At 58.1% G+C, this 27,603-nt stretch overlaps 1 protein-coding gene across 2 annotated transcripts; it reads left to right on the top strand.

Moving 5' to 3' along the window:
• Positions 1-243: 243 nt before the first annotated feature.
• PPM1F (protein phosphatase, Mg2+/Mn2+ dependent 1F) lies at positions 244-25,083 on the top strand. 2 transcript variants are annotated; one of them, XM_036353815.1, is made up of 8 exons: positions 244-296; positions 6,298-6,545; positions 10,665-10,810; positions 15,017-15,219; positions 16,110-16,298; positions 18,606-18,749; positions 21,017-21,110; positions 22,508-25,083. In XM_036353815.1, the coding sequence occupies exons 2-8, from the start codon at positions 6,349-6,351 to the stop codon at positions 22,885-22,887; spliced, it is 1,353 nt and encodes a 450-aa protein (XP_036209708.1). In that variant the 5' UTR covers positions 244-296; positions 6,298-6,348; the 3' UTR covers positions 22,888-25,083. The 2 variants fall into 2 exon arrangements, with proteins under 2 accessions (XP_036209708.1, XP_036209707.1); XM_036353814.1 differs by having other exon boundaries at positions 20,961-21,110.
• Positions 25,084-27,603: the final 2,520 nt, after the last annotated feature.

The following is a 27,603-nucleotide window of genomic DNA, read 5'->3' as shown; positions in this document are numbered from 1 at the left end:
GCCACTGAACGGCTGTTGACCGCACAACCCGCTTAATCTCCGGGCGCGTGAACTAGGGGCTGCTTGTCCCCATCGGAGGCCAGAGAAGTGCGGCCAGAACCCAGGAGGGGCCGCTCTTCCCCTGAAATGAAAGGGCCGCGGTCACGAGTCTGGAGGCCGCCAGGGGGCAGTAGAGCGCGCCCCCGCCCGCCCGCCCCGGCCCGACTGCGCCTGCGCGACGCCCGCGGCGCCGGGGGACGGGAAGTGGGCGGGGCCGGCCGGAGCGGCTCGCGGGACGCCGAGCGGCTGAGTGGCAGGTGAGGCCCGCGGGGACCCTGGGGGAGCGGGAGCCGGGGGCGCGGGGCCGCGGGGCTGGCGGCGCTGGGGCGAGGCTCGGGTGGGGGCTCTCGTGGCGCAGGGGTGAAATGGGGCGCCGAGGACCAGGAGGGGCGGGACGGGGTGCTGCGGAGGCGGGGAGGCCGAGAGAGAGAGACTCGAAGGGTCGGGGGGCCGAGTGGGGGGCTGGAGAGCGGGAGGAGCTGCGGGGGAACCTGAGGCGGGGGATCTGGGGGCGCTGGGGAGCCAAGGGTGCAGGACGGCCTGGCGGGGGTGTGGCCGAGCCAGGGCCAGGTGGGGACTGAGGGCCAAAGCGGACTGGGGTGCCGAGGGGTGAGCCGCCCCCGTTTGCCCGGAGTGCGCCCCTCCCCACCTCACCGCTCCCCTCTGGAGAGCATTGGGGCCGGGCCCCTGCCCAGACCCCTAACACCCCCCCATCCCCGCCCCACCCCCGCCCCTGCACCTTTGCAGGACTGCGTCTCTGCCCGAGTGCCCACACCCATGCCTGCTGCCGCCCTCGGCCCTCCCCCAGGTGCATTTCGGGGGTTTTGCTGAAAGCAGTGCCGGGGCCGCAGCAGCTTTGGCGGGACACGTGCGGGACAGGGGACCCACCCCTGCAGCTGTGCGACCTCAGGCGAGCCCTCAGCCTCTCTGTGCAGTAGGGAGAGGCTTTAGTACAGGGCCTGGCGGGGTGGGGCCCAGGGATGGCGATGGACTCCTCCCCCCAGAGCCCCCCCACCCCCCGCCCCAGCCGGGCACACGTCCTGAGTGACACGAGTCCTCACGGCATTCCCTGGGGCCAGGTCTTTGGGTGGAGCTGTGCTCCCACTTGGCGGGGGAGGCCCCGAGGGCCAGCCGGCACTCTGAGGTCATCACCAGCTCACTCCTGGCCCTTAGGCTTATGTCCGGCCTGTTGTCAGATCTCACTCTTTTTCCTGCGCCCGAGATGGAACTGGAATAACAAGGGCATTGGCAGACCCTGTCTGGTCCTTAGTGACCCGCGGTGGGCTGCTCACTGGCCCTGAGCCTGTTTCTTCCTCGGCCACACGGCCCAACAGCGTGTGCTTTCTGCTTAGTTGTAAGAGGTAAACAGACAGAGATGCCACTTTGAAAGCAATCAACCTCCACACAAGCTCTTTTGAGAATTCCTTTGAGATATTGCCTGATGCCACCCCTGCCTTTACAGCCTTTCTCTGCTGCCCACTGTGTTCCACCGAGTGTTTTAGCTTCCTCTTCCAAGGTTCCCGACCTCAGGCCGCACATCCCAGCCCGCACCACCCACTGGTGGCGGAAGGAAGCCAGCCCCTCCCTCTGCCATCACACTTGCCGGCCCGCCCGCTGGGCAGTGCACAGAGGCAGTGTCAACACCGGAGAGGGCAGGGGTGGGCTTCCTGACCTCAGGGAGCTTGCAATCTGGTGAGAAAGTCAAGCCTGTGAAAGTGGTGGTTGCTCAACAATGCCACAAAACTGTGCCCTTAAACATGGGTAGAATGGTCAATTGTATGTTGTGTACATTTTACCATAAAATTTATACAGTGGGGCCTTGACTTACGAGTGTCCCGACTAACGAGTTTTTCGAGTACGAGCCGTCTCTCGGCCCATTTTTTTTGCTTTGAGTTGGGAGCTAAAATTCGGGTTACGAGCCAGCTTCAGATACCCCACGGCTAGTTGGCGCAGCGAACGTCACAGTGAACGCCACAACATCAGCCCAGCATCACGTGTCTCACTCGTTCACTTTATGATTTGACATACGAGTAATTTGAGTTACGAGCTCCGTCACGGAACGAATCAAACTCGTAAGTCAAGGCCCCACTGTATATGTATATATACACAAATTATATATATTTGTGTATATATACATGTGTGTGAGTGTGTGTGTGTGTGTGTGTGTGTGTGTAATCTATATGAAAAGATCTGGATGCATTTACAAATTCCAGTAGTTTTTCAGAAGTAAAGAAAGCAGATTCTCCTTTGTAGAAAATTTTTAAACAATGAATACAATAGTTCTGTAACAGTGATGCACTTTAGTTTTGTAATAGTGATGCGATTTGCTGTCTTTTTTTTTTCCCACGAGGTTTCTGAAGTCAAGCAGGACTCAACAAGTATTTTGTCCAGACCTAGAAAAATGCAATCGTATAAATAAGCGTTAGTTGAGTTTATGAGTTAAAACTAGTAAACTAGAGGAAAGTCAGTATTTTAAATGGGGGGGGGGGGGGGGGATGGACTTTTTACAAGCCAGGTGCCAGCAAAAGTGTTCTAGAACCACAAAAGACAGAGGGCTAGACCTCAATGGTGTTGTGGGGCTTGGATTAGAGAGGTCTCGGGGCAAAATGGAATGCCACCCTCCAGCAAGGCCCAGGAGCACGGAGGTGAGGGCTGTGCCAGCGCAGGGGGCACAGAAATAAACAGGGCCACGAGAGAGGCTGAATCGGGCCGCTGGCAGATGCAGGATGGGTGGGGTTTCCGTTGCACTTAGGGGCCAGTAGTCATGAGCCCCGTCGAGGGACATTGGCCAAGTTAGTTGGCCCTTGTGCTGCAGCCCCCACCTGTATAAAGCAGGGACAACAGGGTGTTGGGAGGTGAAAAGAGGTGATCCAGGAAGAGTACTCAAAGAAGTGATGGCACCTGTGGGCCCCTGGCAGATGTTAGCTGGCAGCACTGTCATTCCGGCCACTCTGGCTGCCCACTGGTGAACTGTGCAGAGGGGGCATCATTCCAGGAGCCAGGCAGACTGTTGCAGGCAGGTGGCTTTGGGGGCTGGAGGCTCAGTATCCTCCCATACTCACCCCAGGTCTTTAGTGACGTGCACAAACCCATGCCCAGGTCCCTCCTGAGCATGCCCCGTTGGCACATCCCTGCACCGGGCTCAGCGCCACCTCATCCTGTGCGGCCAGGGCCTGGGCCTGGGCCTGGGCCTGGGCCTGGGCCTGGGCCTGCATCTGCATGGTTCCTGAGACTGTCTCCCCAGTTGGTCCCGGGAGAGCTCAGGGCCACAGCATTGTCCTCCTGGCATTCCCAGGGCCACCTCTGGGTCCCCCTTTGGGTTAGGAATTCCTTGACACCCAGCCCCTCCCTCTGCCCTCCCCTCTTCATCCTTTATCTCTAGGCCCCAGGCTCCCAAGGGCTGGGATTGTTTTGCTCATATCCATGTGACTCCATCACAGAGTCGGGAGTCTGTTGAAAAAAGGAAGGGCAGGGAAGGAAGTTACTCGTATGTCATAAACCAGCTGGGCCCCAGAGAACGGAAGCCATGTCCTGGTTCCTCTCCTTGCATCTCACCTCCTCTAGGTGATGCAGAAGCAGCAGGCAGGGTGGCTCTGCGCCACCCACCTGTGTAGCGAAGAAGCCTTGAGAGTGAGCCAGCCCGCACCCCAGGCTGCAGGCCAACCCCGTCATACCTGTGCTGCCTCGCCCTCCGGACCCCCCAAGGCACGCTTGTCCCACTCAGGCTGCTGCCCAGGCCCACACTGGACCCTGGAAGTGGGGCACTGGGCACAGGGCACACGACCACAGCCCCCTGCGTGGTGAGCAGGGCCATGGCAGAGACCAGGGCTGCAGTGCAGAGAGGAGGGCCCCCGAACCCCAAGGGAAACTGGCTCTCTTGGGAGAGGAGGGGGTTCCTGGCATAGCAAACAGCACCCCAAGGCCAGGAGGCTCCCGCGTTACAACATGTCCAGCGGCACCACCACCAGCCAGTGAGGTCGAAGGCGAAGGGCCTTGAACTCTGTCCTTGAACCCCGTGGGCCAGGGTTCTCAAGCTGGGGCCCTCCGTGCCTTCTGGGGAGGTCAGTGAGGACGCTGCCTTTTTGTTTGGACCCTGAGATTTCAGCGCCTGTGGAGTATTTGTTTCTGGGCTCAGCCTTTCCCAGCCCGACCTGGGGCACTCAGGGTTGCTTGGGGCAGCTTTGCATTACAGTTCTCTTCTCTAAGAGGCAGGAGCCAAGAACTTCGAATGCAGAGGAGGCCTCTTTTTCGGCCCAGGGGTGTCCAAGCCTGCTGGGAAATTCTTGCTGTCCTCTTGTCATCAGCTTGATTCTTGTGTCTGTGGCCATGGTGGGGCCTGGCTGGCTGTCCTCCCAAGCTGACCCTCGCCAGCCCACAGGGCTCCCCAACTTTCTTACCCTGGTGGCTGTAATGCAGTGGTCTCCCTTCTCTATTTCACATTCTTGAGCTTTTAACCCTTTGCCTTTGTAATCTGGGGTTGCGTTGTATTCACGTCTACTTATGAGCAAATGGAAGGATAACAATGAACTTGAGTCCATCCCCGTGTCCTGTCGCACGTGGCCCCATTCCTACGTAATTTCTGTGTGTCTACTTTTAAAAATTCACTTTTGCCCAGGCTGGTGTGACTCAGCTGGTGTGAGTGTCGCCCCGTGCACTGAAAGATAGCAGGTTCAAATACCGGCCAGGGCACATACCAGGTGTGGGTTCAATCCCCGGTTGGGCGTGTGCAGGAGGCAACCAATCGGTGTTTCTTTCTCACATCAATGTCTCTCTCTCTCTCTCTCTCAAAATTAATACATTAAGAAAAAAGAAATACTATTTTTCTGGGGGATAAATTTGTGGAATTCACTCCCAAAGAAAGTTTCCCAGCCTGGATGCTGTGGAGAGGAGGAGAGGAAGGGGCAAGAGTGAGGAGCCTGTTGGGAGCAGGTGGCCATGGGAGGTGACGACCCAGGTGTGTGTATGATGAAGGGAGGGGGCAGAGGCTAACCCCGAGGGGCAATGGATGGAAGACTATGGGGTTGTTTGGTCCTGGAGGGCTGTGAGTAGGAGGCGGGAGTCCAGTGGACCCTTGGGGCCCTGGGTTGTCTGACAGACAGGGCCTTTGCTGGCATACAAACTGAGCCAGACAGGCTGGGGAGAGAGGGGCTGGGTTTGAGGTGGAGAGGGTGGTTCTCAGCTGGGGGAGAGGGGCTGGAGTCCCTCATTGGGATAAAAGATGGGTGTGTGTGACACCTTCCAGATGTGAGAGAAGTGGGGTGAGGGACGGGAGGGATGATGAGCTTGGGCTCCAGAATCCCCCCATGACCCCATCATCTATTCTCGGGCAAAGGTCTGCCCCTCCCCAAGCTTCAGTGGGGGCTGCCCCTCCCCAAGCTTCAGTGGGGGCTCAAATGGGGGCTCATCCTGGCTCCCAGGAGTGGTTCAGGTAACGCACAGGGGCTGGCAGCTAGTAAGCCCTCTGCCTTCCTAAGTTGCCGGGAGGAAGAGCCCTTGAGGCTGGAGCTGTGCCCGGGACAGTCGGGTCCGTGGCCTGTGCCCGTCTTCCAGCTGGGCCTCAGGACGCCTGGACTCCTCCTGATGGCTTGACCGCATCCCAAACTCCCCTGATGGTCCTGGGTTAACCCTCTGCTTCCCCCCCTGCCCACACCCTCGGGCACCCCACAGCCTGGTGCCTTCTGAAATAGCCCAGGGCCAGCTCTCCCCTGCATGTGGGCTCTGCCACCATCCTATCCAGGCCCTTTTCTTCCTTCCCCAACAGGTGACCCTTCACCCACCCCTCTGGGTACCACTTTTAGGCTCACAGACCTGCTGCCATCACTTCCTCACCTCCTGGGTGCCCAGGTCCTGGGTCAAGTTGAACTCCCTCACCTGCCACATTCACCTGCCTCAGTGGCCTGGCCCTAGTGCCCTCTCCTGCCCACCACTGGCCGTGCTGGCCATCTCTGCCAGTAACGCAGCCTCCTCCCCGACATCCATGCAGCTGCTGCTCCTGGCTCCGTCTCCTGAAGCCGCTTCCCGCATCCCTCTGAGGTCAGACCAGCCAGGGTTGTGCCTTCCACTTACTTGGGCCCCCTGAGCTGTGTGTGAAACTGGGTGGCCTTGCCCTTCTGCCGTGAGCCCCGGGCTTGGTGTGGCACCTGCTGTATGATGCTCGGAGGTGCCCGAGACCTGGCAGTCAGCACTGCAGGGCCCGAAGACCCCACAGCAGGGCACCAAATGCTTCCTGTCTTTGCTGACCCTTATGTCTCTCCCTAGAGTGCAGCCTGCCTGGAACCCTGGCGGCAGGCCCCCCGGGATGATCTGGGCATGGCCTCTGGAGCCCCAGAGCAGAGCAGCCAGATGGCAGAGGAGACCCCCAGCTTCCTGGACGAGTTTCTCCGCAACTTCCCAGCCCCACTGAGCGCAGAGAGCCCTTTGCCATGGAAGATCCCAGGGACGGTGCTGAGCCAGGAGGAGGTGGAGGGCGAGCTGGCCGAGTTGGCAGTGGGCTTCCTGAGCAGCAGGTAGGCCGTGCACCCACCGGGAGGGGACAGCATGGGACAGGAGGAAGGGGCACGGCGTGTGCCACAGGCCAGCCTGGAGCCTGGCATTTACCCCACACATCCTTCCCTGTGCAGATCATGTTCCCTGTGCGAATCCCGGCGACAACGCGGTGTTGTCTCCGAGGGCAGCCATGACAAAGCACCACGGGCTGCGCGGCTTAGAGCAGCACAAATGCATTGTCTCGGCTCTGGAGGCTGGAAGTCAGAGATGAGTGTGTCAGGAGGGAATGTTCTCAGGCAAAGGCCGTCTGGAAGAATCTGCTCCAGACCCTCCTCTTGGCTCCTGGTGTCATCCATTCCTTCGTGTGCCTTGGCCTGGAGACACACCACTCCAATCTGGCTTTCGTTGTCACATGGCGTCTTCCCACATGTCTGTCTTCACGTGGCGCCTCTCCCTGTCTTTCTGGACATCCTCTTCTTGTAAGGATGCCAGTCCTACTGGATGTGGGGCCCACCCTGCTCCGGTCTGACCTGCAAAGACCCTGATTCCAAGTAAGGTCACACTGTGAACCACTGCAGGTTGGGACTTCAGCATATCACTTTGGAGGGCACAACTCAACTCATGACGGTGCCAGGCAGTAGGCCCTATTTCTGTCCTGTTTTACAGAGGGGGAGACAGAGGCCGGATGGGCTAGGAGACTGGCCAGGGCCTCCATGTTGAGGCAGGGCCTGGCCATGTGCCCAGCATGCAGGCCACGCTGCCCCACAGAGCAGTGTGGTGGCGCTTCCCCCCGTTTCACAGACGAGGAAGCTGAGCCACAGAAAGGGAGCACAGCCAGGTTAGCAGATCTCAGCGGGGAGAGGGGGAGGCTCATGGCCTGTGACCCCTCATCCTTCCTTGAGGGACCACACCTAGCATCCCTAGTCACTGCATCACTCCTAGAATCAGGACCCGGCCCTGGCCTCTGTGTGCTTCCTCTGTGACAGGTCGGCTCCATTTCCGCCCGCCCGCCCGGCCCCCCAGCAGAATAACCCGCTCTGCTGTGTGGGAGCCTGGGTCGCTGAGCACAAAGGCCCCTGTTGTGGGCCGGCTTCTGGGCCATGTCCATCCCAGCATCCCCCACGGTCCCACAGAGCTTATATTTCCCAGCCATCTTAATGGGTTTATTTTAGTTGTCTCTGTCTTTTTCTAGTTGTTCTTTCCCGTGTAGATGCAGATGTTTACACGTTGTCTACACTGCGTGTGACTGTCAGGAGCATCCCACCGGGGCTCCCGTTCCTGGAGCTCAAGCGGGCGGGCTCTTGGGAGAACGGGGCCGGAGCATATTGGTCCATGGAGTTTGTTCAGATTGTAAGTGGTATCTTTCACGACACTGACTGGAAGTCAGATGACCGAGTTCAAGGGTGTGACCATTTATATCCTGTCTTTCCCCCGTTGTTAGCAGTTCCATGTTGCATCTCAGGTCCGCAAGCAGCGTGTACCTTACACTGTGTTATTTATGTGCCTTTTCGTCTCTGTTGCTAAACTAGAAACTCCCTGAAAATCCCGAGGTGGGCGGGACTAGAGCGTTTGCCGGGTCCCTGGGCCTTGCACACACACCGGTCCCTTCACTGCATCTTGTGGCCCCTTCAGCAGCCCCAACTGACTGACGTGGGGCCTGAGTGCCTTGAGAGTGTGGTGGGCGGGGACCCCTGGATGAGGCGGGAGAGGCATCCAGGAAGCAGGCCTGTGGCCCGAAGCCAGGCATTGTCTGGGTCCCCATGGCCGGAAGCACGGTGGCCTCAGCACTGGGACTTCAGAGGGCCTGCAGGAAGACACAGCTCGACCTACAGGAGAACAGCCGCCCCTCTCCCTGCTGTGAAAAAGGAAAACCCAGTGGTGGGCAGGAAATCCCCAAATAGCAGAGGAACTCATTTCTCATGTCTTGACTGGTTGTTTTTCAAAGGCAGTGCCAGAGGCTTCTCCCCCTGAGCCACCCTCTCATTCATCCCAGTAGATTCCTAAGGTCATCTGTAGACACCACAGATGCCTAGCCCCAAAGGGACATGACCTGTCCCCAGGCTGTGGGAGGTCCTTGCCCTCTGGTGAAGCCCAGTGTTGTCAGCCCAGCAGAGAACCACAGGCCGTCCACCCTGGACCGGGGTCCCCAGTCCTCAGGGAAAGGCACAGGGTGGGGTGGGGTGGGGGGGCGGTGAACACACGTCCTCCAGCCTGCAAGGGGCTCCCACTGGTGAGGAGGCAGATTCTGGGGTCAGCATATATTCTTTACTTTGTTTCGTTAATCCTCACCCGAGGATTGTTTTTCCCATTGATTTTTAGAGACAGTGGAAGGCTGGGGGGAAGAGAGAGAAAGAGACACTGATATGAGAGAGAAACATCGATTGGTTGCCTCCCGCATGTGCCCCAAATGGGGCCAGGGGATCGAACCTGCAACCAAGGTACATGCCCTTGACTGGAATCAAACCCAGGACCCTTCAGTCCCTGGGCTGATGCTCTAACCACTGAGCACTGGCTAGGACAAGATGTATTCTTAAGGCTGTGGGGTACGAGGGGTAGTGACCCCTGTGCCTGGGGGAGCCAGGAAGGGCTTCCCAGGAACATGGTGTGGAAGCTGGCCCCAAGGCTGGAGGCTGGGCGGGCAGGCGAGCGAGGCATGGGAGAGTGTACTTGTGGCCTCGTCTCTTCATCCCCACGGCTTCCTAGGAGCTGCCACTTACTGTCCCTCTTCTCCTGAGCTCGACCTCCCGTCTCCTCCCTCCACTTGCTTTCCCACTCCTGCCCACGCCGACCCCGCAGTTCTGTTCTGGGTGGCCTGGCTGGGATCTTCGGAGCACTCAACAAGTCTTGCTTCCCAGAATTTTTCCTCCACGGCCCTGGCAGCCACCTCTCCAGCTATCCCGGCCCTCCAGCGGCTGTCTGCCCAGGCGCGCTCCTTCAGGCTCGAGCCCTCCCCCCATTCAGTTAGAGGCCCCATCTCCAGTTCAGACCTCATGCCCACCGGCCCCAGGCCTCTTGACCCCAGCCAAACTGGAGACTCACTGTGGACAAGGAACCTGTCCAGTCCCCTGTTCAGTGCCTGCTCTGTCCCCTCCCGTCCACCGCCAGGTGCTGTTCAGCGAGGGCCTTGGCCTCCTTGCAGCATTTACCCTTCAGTCCACCCTGAAGGGGGAGGCCAGAAAGAAGCCTGTCCCATCATGTCACGTCCCTCTTCAAAGCCCACTGGTCATAGCTCCCCATTTTCTGACACCTGCCTCCCTACCCCAGACTCCCCTTGTACCAGCTCCTCTGATGGTCCAGGGACCCCTTGGGCCATGCAAAGCCCAGCCTTCCAAGCACAGCCCAAGGGTCCCACGCTCCCTAGATTTGTGTTCTCGGGTGGCCGTGATGAAGGACCACAGGCGTGGCACCTTCACCAACAGAAATGTATTGTCTCAGTTCTGGAGGCTGGAAGTCCAAGATCAAGGTGCCAGCAAGGCTGGTTCCTTCTGGTGGTTGTTGGCCGCCCTTGGCTTGTAGGTTCATCACTCCAGTCCCTGCTTTCATCCTCACAGCATTCTGTGTGTGTGCGTGCGTGCGTGTGTGTCTATGTCCGAATTTCCCCTTTCGATAAGGACACCAATGTTATTGGATTAGGGGCCTATCCTACACCAGGGTGACCTCATCTTAACTAATTATACCTGCAACCAGCTTATTTCCAAACAAGATCACATTCTGAGGCACTGGTGATAAGAACTCGATATGTGAATTTTGAAGGCCACAATTCAACCCATAAGCTCCCCAACTCCCAGAGGTCCCCAGCTGGTATTGGTGACCAGACACCTGTCATCAGGCTGGATGTTGAACAGTTTGTCTGGCCTGGCCATGGAGGCCAGTGGACCCTGCCCACAAGTCTGTGACACCCCCGCCCCCCCAGGCCCAGCCCACGTCTGGAGCAGCACAGGCCCCAGGAACTGGCGGCATCATGTGGATGTCGGCTCCCCAAGGACAAGAGCTTGACCTGCTTGTGTGGCCCCGGGTTGGGGTGCAAGTAGTCATTGCTACCTCCAGAGGGGTTTCCCTGCGTGGAAGGGGCCCGAGGGCTCCTTCTGATGTTGGCTTCCGCCGAGGAGCCAGCCCAGTTCACTTCTTTCCCGTCCCAGGAACGCTCCGCCGCCACTTGCTGCATCTCTGGCCCACGAAGCCGTTTCCCAGCTGCTGCAGACAGACCTTTCCGAATTCAGGAAGCTGCCCAGGCAGGAGGAGGAGGACAGCGAGGAAGTGGAGGAGGAGAAGGCCCCCGTGACCTGTGAGTTCTCTTCCTTATGGGGACCCCAGGCTTAGCAGGCAACTGGCTTGCCAGCCAGACGAGAGACAGGCTGCCGGCGAGCACCAGAGTGGGAGAAGGCAGGGCTCACCTGGCCTCCGGCACTTCCCGTTTGCTCGCGGGAAGGCAGTGTGGCAGCGCGTGGCTGAGAGCCTCGAAGGGGCAGCCGTGTGGGTGTGCGCGGACGGGGCAGGGGCATCAGGATGCAGAGAAAGCACTCGCAGCCTGACGGCAGCACCGGGAGCACAGCGGCCATCGCCGGGCTTCGAAACAGCCAGGGTGGACGATGTGTGGCCGTGTTACAGGGGAGGACACCAAGGTCCCCCTTCTCGGTCCCGCTTCTGTTCTGCCTCACCAACGTCAGTCGCCCTGTGGTGACGTGGGAGTGGTTCCCAGAGGCAGCCTTGATGTCCGGCAGAGAGAAAATGCCAGAGCTTGGCCCTGGCCTGGGCTGACTCGACCCTGTCAAGTGGAGACGCAGTGGGTTCCGGTGAGAGCTTGGGAGGCAGCCTGCTCCTGGACGGCGGTCAGCGGGGCGGCCCAAGCCATGCGGTGAGAGCCACCCAGAAACAGAGTGAGCCTTCTCCTGGAGAGGCGGGCTCCAGTTTTGCATGTCTTCCTTTCATTTTCCCATCATTCCTTCCTATCACATTTCACCAAAGTATCCGTTCGCGTCAGACCAGGACTACAGCAAGCAGGGGTGGCTCGGCCGTGGCCTGTGGCCGGCTGTGCGGTGGGGCCAGGCTGGGTGCCAGCTCTCGGTGGCTCCACGCTTTCTGGTGAAAGGTGCGGCTCCGGCCCCAGGCAGAGCTGAAGGCCGGTCGGGATGCAGAAGACGGAGTGGGTTCTGGGGCCGGGCCTGGCCGTCGGCGTAGCAGGAGCCCCAGCAGATTCTTCCTCCTTTGCCATTTCCTATCTGACTGTGTTATTTTATTAATTTTTAATTGAGATATAATTGACATGTCACACGGTGTAAGTTCAAGGTGCACAGTGTGTTGATTTGGTTCATTTATTTAGTGTTTTCACTAGCACCTCCCTCACATCACTTAATTACAGGCATACCTCCGAGATACTGGGGATTCGGTTCCAGGCCACCGCTGTAAAGCAAGTCATAATCTTTTTCTGGGGTTGGGGAGCGATCTTGCCTTCGGTTTATAAAAAATGCAACATTTGTCAAGCACACAGTAAAGCGAAGCATAATAAAACCAGGTACGCCTGTAGTGTCCGGCCGTCTCAGCGTCAGTGGGAGCACTGAGGGCAGAGCCAGGAACGGGCCAGGAAAAGAGAGGAAAGCAGACAGCCTGTCCCTGCAGTAGGCGCCGGGCCCTTCTGTCCTGGTCCCCTGCTCTTCTCCCAGGTTCCCTGCCCTCAGCCATCCCAGCACAAACGCCGCTGGTCCCCACCAGGGACGGGAGACAGGCGGCCATTGTCCTCTGCAAAGCCTGCAGGCCCCGCCTTGCCCGAGTCCTGGCGGGAAGTCAGCGCCACCTGTTGGCGGGGAAGGAGCAGTACAGTGGCTGGCAGCTCCAGAGACCTCCACTTGGGGGCTCCTGCCCCCATGCAGGCCTGGTGTCCCTGTGGGTTAGGGTCTCTCTGTGGGTGTTATGAGAATCATCTCCCAAGGGCAGAGATGTGACCAAGACCTCTGTGCGACAGGGTCAGGCGGAGCACCCCAGTGAGCTGCGCCCCCCCGTGAGCAGCCCCCGTGGGTGCCAGGACAGCAGGCAGCCCCGTGAGCAGCCCGAGTGTGGGGGCCAGGCGACCTCCCCACAGCTTATCAGTCTTACTGGTAACTGCCCTTTGTTGGAGCCAAGATCCAAGTTTAAACACGTTGATGAAAACACTAGCGTGACCTAAGGCCAGAGGGTAAACGGTGCTCTGTGTCTCCCTGGGTGTTTCAGACCTGATACAGCCCAGTTCTTGACAAACGCCTGAGTGGCCACCACGTTCTGGAGGGGGTGGCAGTGGCCAGTTCTAGGCACCCCCAGTGTGTGGATTTCCTCGGCCATATCGTCCCCTGGCCTCAGCCCTTCTTTTCTTCAGTAGCCACTGCCTTGAGGCACGAGCTGTTTCTACCCCAGCTCCCCACATCCTTCGAGTGTGGCCTGTGACACTCCTGAGTCTGCCCTGTTTCCCGTTACTGGCCCTGGGGCCACCCTCTTAGCTGTGCCTGCCCCCGGCCCCTGGGCCAGCAGGGGTCTCAGGAGGGATTTGTGTAGCAGAAGGAACTGAGTCTCGGAGGTGAAGCACCTCAGGTTCTCTTTGGGACCTGCTCCTTGTTCATTTTTTCTTTGGAGCCAGGCTCAGGTAGGATTAGAATTTTTGTTTTAAAATCTATGTTGGAGGTGCTGTTACCTGTTGCTGCATAACATTGCTCCAAAATGAGTGACTTCCAGCAATAGGCATTTATTATCCCATCGTCTCTGTGGGCCTGGCATTTGGGAGTAACTGAGCTGGTGGTTCCTGCCCAGGGTCTCTCACGAGGTCAGACGGAGGCCAGTGCGGGCAGAGGCTGTGCTTCCAGGGTGGTTCAGTCTCACGGCTGTTGGCAGGAGGTCTCAGTTCCACGCCATGTGGACTCGCCACCGGGCTGCTTGAGCATCCTCGTGCCCTGGCAGCTGGCTTCCCTCCGAGCCAGTGCTTCACAAGGGAAACAGAGAGAGGCCGAGAGAGTGACAGTGAGGAGACAGGGCACACAGGGTGGAAGCTGCAGTGCCCCTCAGGACCTAGGGTCTGAAGCCACTCATGGTCACTTGGGTTTTATCATCTTCGTCAGAAGCAGGTCACTGAGTTACACACTCAGGGGGGGAACTGAGCTCTGCCCACTCTTGCAGGGAGTAGTTTCGAAGCATTTATAGATGTATTTGAAAGCCATCACCTGGGACTAACACTTGCAATGATAATTGGGAAAGCACTAAAAAGATGTACTTAAGAAAACGCATCACCCATAAACCACCCCCCATAGTCGGCCTCTGCTGGCGTTGGCTGTGTGCCTTCCCTGCCTTTTATTTCTGGGTTCAGGTGGTCGAAGACTTTTTCACGTACTCACGATATGGAATTTTCTATCCTCCTTTTTTCACAACATTTTCCTTAATGTCAGTGTTTTTTTTCTGAGTATCATGACATAAGCATTTTACATGCTTTACAAACTCTGTAAAAGTCCATTTTTGTTTTACCCTTTAGTTTTTTGGTGTGTGTGTGTTTGTTTTTTTTAATTAAATTTTATTTGCGAGAACCATAGCCTCACATGCAGTTATAAAAAATAACACATCAGGGTCCCAGGCATCCTTTACCCAGTTCCTCCCAATGGTAACGTCTTTACCAAACGACTGAAATGTCATCCCTCCAGACTCCCTGTATCCCTGTTCCCATGTATGCCGACCTGACACCCCTCCCCCCGCACAACCCCTGACAACCACTCATCTTCTCTATTTCTGTAATTTTATCATCTCAAGAATGCACATAAATGGAATCACACAGTATGTACCTTTTGAGGATTGGCTCTTCTCATTCAGCTTAACTCCCTGGCGATTCACCCAGGCTTCTGTGTGCGTGTCGGTAGCTCCTTCCTTCCTCCTGCCAGGCGGTGTTCCATGGCATGAGGTACCCACGTTTGTTCAGCTGGTCACACATGGAAGGACACCGGGGCCGAATCGGTTTTCACCTGTCACGTGTAAAGCGGCTATGAGCAGTGAGCGGTCAGGCACAAGTTGTGTGTGAACATCGTCTTAATGTCTCTGGGATCAATGCCCAGGGGTGCAGTCGCTGGGTCAATGGCAATTACATGTTAATTTGCAAAAATCATTTTTAATAGCAGCTTAACTCACCAAGAGAACAGACCATAATTTACTCCGCCGTGAATATATATTGTTTCTAATTAGTGCGCAATTATAAGTGACTCTGTCCTTTGCCCTTAAATCACCTGCATTTCTGGCTATTTGCTTGGGTGGGGGGCTCCATGAGTGGAAGTGTTCCACCACGGGGCCGACCCAGACACTTCTCGCTGCCGATGACACAGGTTGTCACACCTGTGTGCCCGGAGGTGCTGGGCTGGACAGGCCTGTGCAGGCCTGTGACGGGGCTGTCTGGAGAGCTGCAGAGGCCACAGGAGGGGGGGCAGGGAGAGCGAGCAGAGTGTCGGCTGGCCTGCGCCGGTGCTTCCTAACAGCCCTCCACCTTACCCATCAGTGCTGGATGCCAAGGGCCTGGCGCTGAGCTTCTTCAACCGGTTCTGGGACGTCTGCAGCCAGTGGCAGAAGCAGGTGCCCTCGACTGCCCGGGCTCCACAGCGGCAGTGGCTGGTCTCCATTCACGCCATCCGGAACACTCGCCGCAGGATGGAGGACCGGCATGTGTGCCTTCCTGCCTTCAACCAGCTCTTTGGCCTGTCCGTGAGTGCTCCACCGCCAGGGCTCCACCTCCCGGGCCCCAGGGCAGCTCGGGAGGCCAGCGTCCCCAACCAGGACAGCCTAGGAGGGCTCGCACAGGGGCGTGGGGGTGGGAAACCACTCTGGGTGCCGTGCAGAGCTTCCCACCAGAACCAAGGCAGGAGTGATGCCTACAGCTTCCGTCTGCAGGCCGAGGTGCTGGACATCTCTCAAAGCCCTTCCAGCCAGCGCCTGACCCTTGTAGTCAGCGCCTGACCCCTCCAGACAGCGCCTGACCCCTCCAGACAGCGCCTGACCCCTCCAGTTAGCGCCTGACCCCTCCAGCCAGCGCCTGACCCCTCCAGACAGCGCCTGACCCCTCCAGACAGCGCCTGACCCCTCCAGACAGCGCCTGACCCCTCCAGTCAGCGCCTGACCCCTCCAGCCAGCGCCTGACCCCTCCAGCCAGCGCCTGACCCCTCCAGCCAGCGCCTGACCCCTCCAGCCAGCGCCTGACCCCTCCAGACAGCGCCTGACCCCTCCAGACAGCGCCTGACCCCTCCAGACAGCGCCTGACCCCTCCAGTTAGCGCCTGACCCCTCCAGCCAGCGCCTGACCCCTCCAGACAGCGCCTGACCCCTCCAGACAGCGCCTGACCCCTCCAGACAGCGCCTGACCCCTCCAGTCAGCGCCTGACCCCTCCAGCCAGCGCCTGACCCCTCCAGCCAGCGCCTGACCCCTCCAGCCAGCGCCTGACCCCTCCAGCCAGCGCCTGACCCCTCCAGCCAGCGCCTGACCCCTCCAGACAGCGCCTGACCCCTCCAGCCAGCTCTGATGAGAGCCTTTGGCTGGGTCACAGCCTCGGCCAGGCATGAGGCCAGCAGGGCGGTAACTCCCGCTGCTTTCCCAACCAGGACCCCGTGGATCGCGCCTACTTTGCAGTGTTTGACGGCCACGGAGGAGTGGATGCCGCGAGGTATGCCGCTGTGCACGTACACGCCAATGCTGCTCGCCAGCCGGAGCTGCCCACACGCCCCGAGGGAGCCCTCAGAGAAGCTTTCCGGCGCACCGATGAGATGTTCCTCTGGAAAGCCAAGCGGGAGGTGAGGACAGGTGGCCGGTCCTGTGCGGTGGGGGGCTAGGAGCCATTGGCTGCGGAGAGGCCCGGCCCTGCGGAGGGATAGAAGCTCAGTGGTGCTGGAGAGTCCTCACTAAACGCTGCTGGCAGTCACCTCACTTTGTTCTTACAGCCAACGGGGCTTGTTTTTAATTTGAATAGAAGCAACATGAAGCTTGCCGCTGGTGCAGCCTGGCCCTGCTGCCGTGCGGACCTGCCCCGCTGCGGAGGGCGTGCAGCCTCGTGGGGAAGACAGGCCGGCAGTGTTAAGCTGTGCTCGGGGTTTGTTTTGTTTAATTTACTTATTATTATTATTATTTTATAATCCTCACCTGAGGATATTTTTTCCAAAGATTTAAAAAATATAGATTTTAAATATATATTTTATTGATTTTTTTACAGAGAGGAAGGGAGAGGGATAGAGAGTTAGAAACATCCATCAGCTGCCTTCTGCTCACCCACTACTGGGGATGTGCCCGCAGCCAAGGTACATGCCCTTGACCGGGATCGAACCTGGGACCCTTCAGTCCGCAGGCCGACGCTCTATCCGCTGAGCCAAACTGGTTAGGGCCAAAGATTTTTTTACAGAGAGTGAAAGAAAGGGGGAAAGAGAAACATCGATGTGAGAGAGACACTTTGATTGGTTGCCTCCCACACACGCCCCAAGCAACCGGGACCAGGGATTGAACCTTCAACTGAGGTACTTGACCTTGACTGTGCCCTTGATCGGAATCTAACCTGGGATCCTTCAGTCCATGGGCCAATGCTCTAATCACTGAACCAAACCGGCTCGGGCCCAGGATTTTGTTTTACTCAAGCATGGTGGAATGACAGACCATGTCCTGAAAGAAGAGTTTATTACTTAGAGGAGTTCGTTACTTACAGTTCCCACGAGGATGCACTGTGCCACACAGTGCCACAAGGGAAGCACCACGTGGGTCAGGAAGCAGAGGGAGAGAGGAGAGCCTGGCCAGGGTCTCCACTGTGGCCTCTGCAGGAAGCATGGGTGAGGCAGGGCCAGCAAGTCACAGCAAGCCCAGGATTGGATAGTTGGAATCACCTCTACAGGCCCTGGGCCGCAGGGGCAGCCCCCAGCTAGCGGAGCCAGCGAAACACTGGCCCAGCGTGAGAGGCAGAGCAAGTGGTTGAAGACGTGGGCTCCTGACCCACTGGCTTGTGCATGAAAGGGTCTCTTGGGGGAGACGTTTGATATCTTTGGGAATTAGCTGGTCCAGGGGGTGGGGAGTGGGGCATTCTCTCCAGGTTTAGCAAGGCCAATACAAATGATCATAAAATACAGAAAACACAATCATCATAAAGTATAAATCATCATAAAATACAGAAAACAACCCGGCCAGCGTGGCTCAGGGGTTGAGTGTTGACCTCTGAACCAGGAGGTCAGGGTTCGATGCCCAGTCAGGGCACATGCCTGGGTTGTGGGCTTGATCCCCAGTGCGGGGCGTGCAGGAGGCAGCCAATCAGTGGTTCTCATCATTGATGCTTCTCTCTCTCCCTCTCCCTTCCTCTCTGAAATCAATAAAAATATATTTAAGAAAAGTAAAATACAGAAAACAAGCCCTAACCGGTTTGGCTCAGTGGATAGAGCATCGGCCTGCGAACTCAAGGGTCCCAGGTTCGATTCCGGTCAAGGGCATGTACCTTGGTTGCGGACACATACCCAGTAGGGGGTGTGCAGGAGGCAGCTGATCGATGTTTCTCTCTCATCGATGTTTCTAACTCTATCCCTCTCCCTTCCTCTCTGTAAAAAATCAATAAGATATACTTTTTAAAAAAAAGAAGAAAAAAAAAAAAAGAAAACAAAACTCATGATTCATATGCAGCCACACTTGCCCTTGCTCTCCTGGGCAGGGTCCCAGCAGGAGCTGGTGTCCGCTGGGAGTGCTCCTTCCTCGGGAGTTAGAGCCACACAGGGACGAGGCATCTGTTTGTGAACGAAGGAAGAGCCCGTCCTCCCCTCAACCCGACGCCGCGCCTCACCTGTGTTCTCTTCAGTGGGTTCTCCCGCAGCCTGTGGGGTCGGTACAGAGATCTGTCCACTTTAGACGTGGGGAAGCTGGGGCCCGGTTGACACAGCTGGTGAGGAGATTTGGGGTGGGGGCTGCACCATCATCAGACGCTCTGCGCACAGAACGGAAGTGATCACGGTGCCGCCGTGCATCGGCAGCCCTTCCCTCTCTCTGAGCGCGCCTCCAACAGTTCTTCGTCGGACTGCGTGTGCCCGCGGGGCAGGTGCCTGGCCCGCCCTCACCCACTCGGCCTTCTCCTCCCACAGCGGCTGCAAAGTGGAACCACAGGCGTGTGTGCACTCATCGCGGGAAAGACCCTGCACATCGCCTGGCTGGGGGACTCCCAGGTCGTCCTGGTGCAGCAGGGACAGGTGGTGAAGATGATGGAGCCGCATAAACCCGAGCGACAGGTGAGGGGCTCCTTCCACCCACACCCCGGGAAGCAGATGGTCAGGGAGCCCTGGCCAGGCGTTGCTGGGACAGAGGAGGAAGTAAACGGGACCTTGGGCCGTCTTCCCAGGAAACCCTTGGCACCCCTCCACAGGGAGAGCTCCCCTGTCTGACTCTGGTGGCCAGGGGTCCCCTAAAGCTCGGCACATGGACAGCCAGTGTCACAGCGACACGGAGCCCAGGGCTGCAGGGGAGAGCTGGGCTATGTGCCCAGCAGGCAGCCAGAAGTGGGGTCCATGTGCAGGGTCTTGTCATGCCTGCAGACAAGGAGTGGCCCACCTGGGCTCTGGGAATGAGGGCAGGAGGAGGTGATGCTGGGCTTCCTTAGGCAGAAGCTACGCTGAGACCCTGAGGTCACTCACCCTGGAAGCAAGGATGACTATTCCTACTCAGACCATGTCTCACCGAAGTGTCCGTTCTGTCTCCTGAGGCGGGAGAGCGAGAGTTTGCACATCTCGGGGTGCCTCTAGGCCCCACATGCTGCTCTGCTCTGGCTTTTTCACCTACTCATGCGCCTGGAGGGTGTTCCACGTCAGTACATACACATGAAGTGCTCCCACCCTCTCCCAGGGCTGGTGGAGTCCCATTCATTTCCATCCCTCCTCGATGGACATGGGTTTTTTTCAGTCTTTTGGTTCTAGAAGCAAGGCAGCCATAGATAGCTTAGGACAGCATTTCCTTGTTGAGGGTCAGGGACGTCTAGAGGGCACGTCCCCAGAAGTGCAATAGCTGGGTCAGAGTGTACAGATATGCAAGCTGCCCCCTCAGGCTGTGCGGGGCCCTGCGGTCTGAGAGGTGAGAGGCCTTCCTTTACTTTGCATTTCTGTTACGGAACCAGCTATAGCATCTTTTCAAGGCTGGAGATCATTTCCGTCACCTTTCCTGACTTTTGCCCATTTTTGTCCTGAACTGTTGCTCTTTTCTTATTGATCGGTAGGCATCTTATATACTTTAGGGAGGTTGGCTCCCTATCTGTGCAGCAATTGGCAAATGCTTTTGTCTTTCTTTATGGGCTTTTCCGTGTGAAGTGTTGATTTTATGTAATTGTGTGGAACTGTCTTTTCTTTTGTGGCTTGTAGAGAGCACTGCGTAACAGCCAGGAATGACAGCGTTCCTTAGCCTCACAGCCTGTGCTCAGCATCCTGCATATGCTCTCCCCATTGTATAGAGGAGGGAACTGAAGCCCAGAGAGGTTAAGTAACTGGTCCAAAGCACACAGCCAGGAAAGGGCAGGTATTCTCTGTCACTCCAGGTCCTCCAGTGTCTGCTCTCCGGTGGACCCTCCCACCCCAAGACAAGCAGCCCGATGACATGTGGCCCAGGTTAGGTCTACATACAAACCTATGCTTGAGGTCTCGGTTCTGCACCCACCGGCTGCACCCACGTAAGCTCGGAGTTGAGCACCTCCTCTGAGGCCCGCTGGGCGCTTTCTGCAGGCAGCATTTCCCAAACACTGCCTGAGCTCAGCAGAGTGGAGCATGGCGAAGAGCAAGGACAGATGTCCATGCTTGGGCCTGGCTCCACCCCTTCCAAGCCTCAGGCTCATCCAACAGCAGACACTATTGTTACCACCTCCGGGCAATAGGCTCAGGTCTGAAAACCTCCTTCCAGGGGAATTCATGGAACCAAAGAAGTTTCAGGACTCACAGCTGGACTGGGCCTCTGTCCTGTCTGTCCTCTTTGGCCTGGAGCACCACGGCCTTTTGGGGAGCCGGACAGGGTCTGTGGGTGGAGGAGAAGGATGAGGACCCAGGGCCACAGGGCTTTCCAGGGCCTGGTTCAGGTTTCATCCAGCCCTGCCAAGTGGCCGCATGTCACACACGCTTGGTGTCCTCCCAGCAGCTTACAGAGAAGGGACAGTGTCCTGCCTGAAAAGTGAGACAGCCGTGGGGCCCGCCGTCTGACCCTGGGCTCGCGCTCTTTCTGTTGCCTCGTGAGCATCTCCCGGGCCCCGAAACGCTGCTCAGGGACAGGCTGTTGGTCGGTGGCTGTGAGTGGCCTGTGGGTATTCGCACCATAACCTGGTTAGCCATTCCTGCTCCTGCATCTGGAGGACGATGAGGTTATTTATAATTTCTCACTGTGTTACTAATGCCTCATTTGGGCATCTTTCAAGAGCTGTGGCTCCCAGTGCTGTCTTAGAAACCAGCTCCCCTCCTCCCGGCTGGCAGTGCCGGGTGCCCGGCCCGTGGAGCGCCGAGGCCCCCACTCTGGCTGTCTTCCGCAGGACGAGAAGGAGCGCATCGAAGCGCTGGGCGGCTTCGTGTCTTACATGGACTGCTGGAGAGTCAACGGGACCCTGGCCGTCTCCAGAGCCATCGGTAAGGAGGCGAGGGGCGAGAGAAAGGCCGCCCAGGGCTAGGCCTCTGGGCCCAGCTGTTGGGGCGGCAGTGTCATGTGCTGGAGAGGTGCCTGCCATTGATAAGGCTGTGCTGTCAATCAGATTGAAGGGAGATGGGAAAGTCACTGTCAGACATGTTGCACAGAGAACTGCGGTTCGAGTTATGTGTCATTATCTCTTCGTTAAAACACTTCCTCAGAAAAATCTAGGCCCTGCTCCCCTTGGTTAGCTGGGAGATAAGTTTTAAATAGTCCATAAGTGAGATTTACCCCCCCCCCCCCACCTATTCATGCTGATGATTCTTTTTTCTGTCTTTTAAAATCAGAAGTATAAGCTTCCCCCACCCACCTCATTCTATTTTCTCAGCAGCCTGTCGCTGCCAGGCCTCACTCTGGGGCTCGACAGCCATGTCTCTTCTTCAGATACTTAGGAGTCACCTCCTTCCTGCTAAGCCCTGTGATGGGACCTCTGTCCCTCCAGCCTCCTGAAACGTCCCCCTCTTGCCAAATGTGTTGCCTTCTTTATAGTCCTTCTCCTTGTGGCTTCTGCCCTTGCGTCTCTGGACATACCAGGGCAGGGAGGTGGGGCAGGCCTCCCTTGCAAGGAGAGGGGACCTCTGGGAAGCTGGGCATAAGGGACGATGGGGTTTAGTTCACGCTCCTTGGGCAAGTGACTGTCAGGCCAAGAGCAGAAGAAGGGGGCGGCAGGAAGCTCTGAGGGGGCTGGGTGAGGTGTGATCTGTCCAAACCAGGAGGCCAGAGAAGGGGAAGGGAGGGGAGGGGAGAGGAGGGGAGGGGAAGAGAAGGGAGGGGAGGGGAGGGGAAGAGAGGGGAGGGGAGGGGAAGAGAAGGGAGGGGAGGGGAGGGGAGGGGAAGAGAGGGGAGGGGAGAGGAGGGGTGTGGAGCTGCATTTTGAAGGTAAAGCCAGTAGGACCTGCTAACAGCTTAGATGTGGGGTGTGAGAATCAGAGGGAACCCTCAGGTTCTGGTGCTGTCTTCCAAGCTGAGGAGACTGGAGGAGCAGGTGTGGGGGAGGAGGAGCGAGCTCAGTTGAGTGCCTGTCCGGTGTCTGAGGGGAGCTGTCGGGAGCTCAGGAGGGCCAGGGCCGTAGCCCAGGCGATGTCCTGGGCCACCCGCTCTGGGCCCCGCTGCCCGGGGAGTGAGAGTGAGAAAGCTGTGTGTTGGAGCTGAACTCTGGCCCTGCTGGGTTCTGGTTCTTCCCCGAGGAACACCAGAATAAACCTGGTACATCCCCACCATGGGACGTGGTCTTTTCACCCCGTGTCCTTGCCTGTGAGCGTGGGGTAGCTATAGCGGCCAGGCCTGGCAAGATGGACAGCCAGCCCTCTGACTCCAGGCACTTCTCTCCCATGCCCAGGGGATGTCTTCCAGAAGCCCTACGTGTCTGGAGAGGCAGACGTGGCCTCCCGGGAGCTTACCGGCTCGGAGGACTACCTGCTGCTGGCCTGTGATGGCTTCTTTGATGTCGTCTCCCACCAGGAGGTGGCCGGCCTTGTGCAAAGCCACCTGGCCAGGCAGCGGGGCAGCGGGCTGCACGTCGCCGAGGAGCTGGTGGCCGCAGCCAGGGAGCGGGGCTCCCGTGACAACATCACGGTCATGGTGGTCTTCCTCAGGGACCCCCGAGACCTGCTGGAGGGGTGGGCCCAGGGGGCCGGGGAATCCCAGGCCGACAGGAGAAGCCAGGACTTGCCCTCTGCCCTCTCAGAGCCAGAGAACAACACGCCATGGAGAAGCTAGGAGGCCCAGGGCCCCGGGGTCCCCACCCTATGACCCTATGACCCTTCCCCTCAGGTGCCTAAGGACCCAATAGGCAGGGGTGGGCAGGCGGCACCACCCAAGCAGTGCTTTTCCCTGGGATCCCTGAGCCCCTGTGCTGCTTGCATCAGTCCCTCCTGGTGGCTGTGGCACCGCATGGGGCGTGGGTCTCACACCTTGCTCGTGACAGGCAGTGGGACAGAGGAAGCCTTGCCAGAGAGAAGATGACCTGGGAACTGGACTGGCTCTTGATCCCCAGGAGGTGGGGGTGGAACCAGAGGCCGCAGTCACTGGCTGCAGCCCGACCAAAGACACCGGCGTGTGTGCGGGGCAGTGGCGCGCTGCGGGGGGCTCTTGGGCAGACCCAGAGCCGTGGGTCTTTGCAAACACGTCCTGGGCGCCCAGCGCAGGTTTTTTTCTCCATTCCTCATAGGCCACAGCTGGGAGGGCTCGCGTCGGCAGACGCACCTGGCTGGGCTCAGCTGGCCAAGCTCGCTTCCCAGACGGGAGAGGATCTAGGATTGCATCTGCAGTGGTCGCCCGCCTGCGCCAAGGCAGCCGGGACATGTGTGGCCCTGGCCTCACTGGTCCCTCTCGTCCCCCAAAGGGGCAGGGGAAGCTCAGAGATGCTGCACTCGTCTTTTGTGTTGTTGTTGTTTTCCAGGGAAAAGTCTAATTCTGAAGCAGTATTTGCGGTTTTGTCTTTGTTCTGTCAGTGCCAAAGTGACCTGTTGTGTCAAATAACTTAAGCAGAGCTTAGCATTTATTTTAATCCTTAGAAACTTACGTATTGGTTGTTGTTGGTTTTTTAGGGGAACCTTCTTTTGCAGTATTACTGAATTTTTTTCTTAAATCAAGATTGAAATAAAAACCATTCCAGGTAGTGTTAATAAGCCATTCAAGTGCCTTAAACGGTTTTAGGGAAGGCTAGATCTGCCGGGCCTATGATGAGTTCCAATAGGCATGGTTAAGTTTCCACAAGAGCAGGATTTATTTTGTTACACAGGGTGGTTTAGGCTAGAATCCTCCCTGCAGACTTCTTTCTGCCTCTCTGAGATGTGCCGCCGACAGTCAGCAAGGTGGTTCCTAAGAGCATGGGCTGTTCCGTGGGGCCCTGATCCCCACCTTCCTTGGCCCTGCCACTTGGTATCTGGCTGGACCCTAAGCTGGGGGCCCGAGCTCCGTGAGCAGGCACGCCCTTGCTGCTGTTTGGAATGTTCCAGAATGTCTTGTGTGTTGGTAGTTGGATGGGTTTCATTCGGTAACACATTCTTGGAGGCTCTGGCAAGTCTGTGGGTCTGTTTGGAGGCAGCAGGGATGTGGCTGGGAGTCTGTCCCACCCGCCCAACTGATGCCCCTCTTCCTGCCAATAGCTGGCAGCCTCTGCTGCCTTGACTGCCTGTGAGAGAGCTCGCCCGGGTCCCCGACTGCCCTGGGAAGGTGAAGCTCAGGGGACTTCGTTTGCCCACATCAAGTGGGCGCTACAACTGCTGTGTGGATTGAAGGTGGCAGGGCTGGGTGAGGGCTCCAGGCAGAGGTCAGGCAAGGGGGAGATGGGTGTCCGGTGGGAGGACCTGGGCTTGCAGGGGTGGGCAGGGCTGCTGCAGGCAGAGGCTGGCAAGTCTGGGAGGGGCAGTGAGTCGCTTAACTGAGGCTTCAACAGAAGGTTGCCTGGGGGCTGGGGCAGTGGGAGGAAGCTTGGTGCCGGGTCCCCAAGGCCAGGAGTCCTGTAGAGGCCTTCTGAGTCCACCCACAGCTGCAGAGCCCCAGGAAGATCTGCCTGGGGAGCCCCCTGACCCCAGGGGCATTGAGGGGAGTCCCGGGGAAGTGGCGGGGATGAGAGGATGTTTTAGGGAAGGAGCCATGGGGCCACCCGCAGGTTCTGAGCTTATCCCACCCCCGCAGCAGGATGAAGACGCTAAGGCCATGCAGCCAATGCCTCTCTCAGGGCCTCATGGTAAAAAGCATCTTAAACATGGTCACTGCAATCCGGAGAATGTTTGGCAGCCAGCATGACCATGTGTTACCCCATTTAACTTGAAGGCCCGCTGTCTTCTGGGGGCCAGAAGCCTCCTCGTCAGCCCCTCCCAGCACAAGGCTGGCAGCAGGCTGGATGTGGCCCCACCCTCCACTACCAGCCTGGCATCCTGAGGGCATGACCTTAATGGAGGGAGGGAGGGAGGGAGGGAGGGAGGGAGGGAGCAATGGGCTTGTTTTTCTCTCCTTTCTCATCGTACTCCGTTGATTGCTGCCAGGAGAGGAGCTTGAGAGCGTGGAGTCTGGATTCCACCACTTGGTGGCCTGATCTGTGCCCTGATCTGAGGCTCCACCAGGACATTTCTCCAGGCTCGTCCTGACACCTCTCCAGCCCCGAGCCGGGCTGCTGGAGTCAGCCCTTCACCCCCAGCAGGCCCTGAGCAAGGCATTGCTGTCTGGTGTGGCTGTCAGCCCAGGGAGTCCTCGTTATCCCGCTGCTCGGGGACTGGCCTATGCAAGCGCCTGGGCACAGAGCAGGTCTTTTCCATCTGGACTGGGCTGCACTGAGAGCCACTGGGCATCTTCAAGCACCGGGCATCCTGGCCCACTTCCTCTTCAGGACACAGTCCCAAGAGGGCCCCTGGCTGAGACCCTGGTCTGAAAACCTTGGTCCCCTTCTCAAGTCCCAGCTTTGCCACTAGCTTACTGTGCAAGCTGAGTAAGTCGTTGCATTTCCCTGGGACTCAGTTTCCCCTTTGTAGGGCACAGGGTTGCACTGAGTCTGCAGCAGCTCCAGGAATTCTGGAGGTGCAGGGGGCACTTGGGGGAACCCAGCACATCCCCGGGAGATGCTGCCAGGGCTGAGGGCCCTTCCCCCACCGCCAGCAGGGAGGGGGTGAATAAGTTTTACTAGTGTCTATTCTTAAAATTAAGTGGGTTGGAAAAGAATTGAACTACTGATGCCAGCGCCTTATAAGGAATACAAAAGCTGGAGAATTGCAGCCTTGCTTTTACAGGTAGAGCTGATCCAGAGCCAGCAGGGGTGGGAGAGGCAGGCAGCTGAGTGGGAGGGCCTGGGAGAGAGGCAGCACAGCTGGGCTCCCAGGGCGGCTGGTCAAACTCCCAACCCTAAGGTGATTGCATAGCCTCCCTGGCCCAGCCTATGCTCAGCATCCAGGGCCAGGAAGTGGGCGTGTTTTAGGGAGAGAACAACAGGGCGCTCACTGAGGTCCTGGGTCAGCTTTTGGCTGCCCCCTGCCTTTGGCCATAGCCCTGTCTCCCGTCCTGTCCTCCCTGGCCCACACGTAGTCCCTGGCCTTGCCCCTTCCCCAGCTACCTCAGCAGTATTCCCAGGGCCAGGGGCACAGTTCTGACAGCTCCTAGGCCTGGCTCCCGTGCCAGCTAACCGGAAACTAGGTGGGTTTGTGCAAAATGAGCCATTTGGTTTGATTCTGCCTGTAGCCCAAAGGGGCAGCTGCCTGGGGGCCTTTTCCAAGGCTCCACAACTTTGCCAAATTCGCTGAGCTTTGCCATTCACGTGCTGTGCCAGCCTTGCCAAGGATTTATCTGTGCACATTTCAGTGAGGTTCTGTGGAGGGAGGGGGGGGCGGATGGGGAGTGGGGGCGGTTCCAAGACAGGATGTCTGTTTGCCCTGACCTGACTATAGGGACAAGTGCCAGGTGGGAGGCCAGAAAGGCAGTCCCCTCCCAGGGCTGTTGTGCTCAAGTGTCAATAAACCATGAGTCTGAAACCTGTGTCGAGTCCTGAATTCTGCCTTCTCTCACCTCCGGATTCCTGGTTCCCCTGGGTGTCCAGGGTGTTTGGAAGCTCCTGGGGTGAATGGGGACCATCGACAAATCTCCTTGGAAGGGGAGCAGTTGAATTCTGGAGGGAGCCCTGCCTCCCCAGCTAGCTATCCTGCCCAGCCTGGTTCGCATCCCGGGGCTCCCAGCCCACCCCCCCACCCCCCAGCAGCAGGAAGTCACATTCACTGTGGGCATGGGCAGGGGTGGCAGGAGAGAGGCCAGGCCTCTGGGGAGCCCGCAGGAGTCCTTGGTGTCCCTGGGCACTGAGGATGGAGACCCTGCCTGCACAACCCTCACCCGGGAGAGAGCAGGTCCGTGGCCCAATGGGAAGTTCTTCCTTGAGCTCCTGGCTGAATACAGACCCCGAGGGAACTTGGACAGCATCCAAAATACTCCACACAGAAGCTGCCGAGCCAGGGCCCCGGATGCTACCTGAACTTCTCCCCAAAACATAGGGTGGGGTGGCCTGGGCTTTCAGGTTGGTTGGGGCCAGCTAGCCGGGTGTTGCTGTGTCGCTCCCTCCCTCTCCTTGCCCGTGGGACCCTCTTGCCCACTTTCAGGCTGGTTAGCCTCATTTCTCATAGTCCTTCCCAAATCACCCCTGAGGGCTTTTAGCACCCCCTCCTGCTCCAGGCAGCCTGGGCATCAGTCTCCCACCCTCCAGGCCACACTGCCAGGGAGGCGGCATGATCTCTCCATCCTATCATTTGGGGGGGTGGGGGGGCTGGGGCTTCCAACTAGACATGCCCCTCCCCCAACCCACCTACTCACCCATCTGCCTTCTGCCTCCCTCGCCCCCTCTGCCTCCTTCAAAGCTCCCGCAGAATCTGCCGGGCAGATCCTTGGTCTTAAGTATATGCTGTCTTGATTGTTCGCTAATGAGTCGCCTCATGTGTCTGAACCTCATCACTAGAG

The sequence above is a fragment of the Myotis myotis genome, unplaced genomic scaffold, assembly GCF_014108235.1.
Source record: "Myotis myotis isolate mMyoMyo1 unplaced genomic scaffold, mMyoMyo1.p scaffold_m19_p_20, whole genome shotgun sequence".
Classification (NCBI taxonomy): Eukaryota; Metazoa; Chordata; class Mammalia; order Chiroptera; family Vespertilionidae; genus Myotis; species Myotis myotis.
This window is presented reverse-complemented; position numbering and strand designations above follow the sequence as displayed.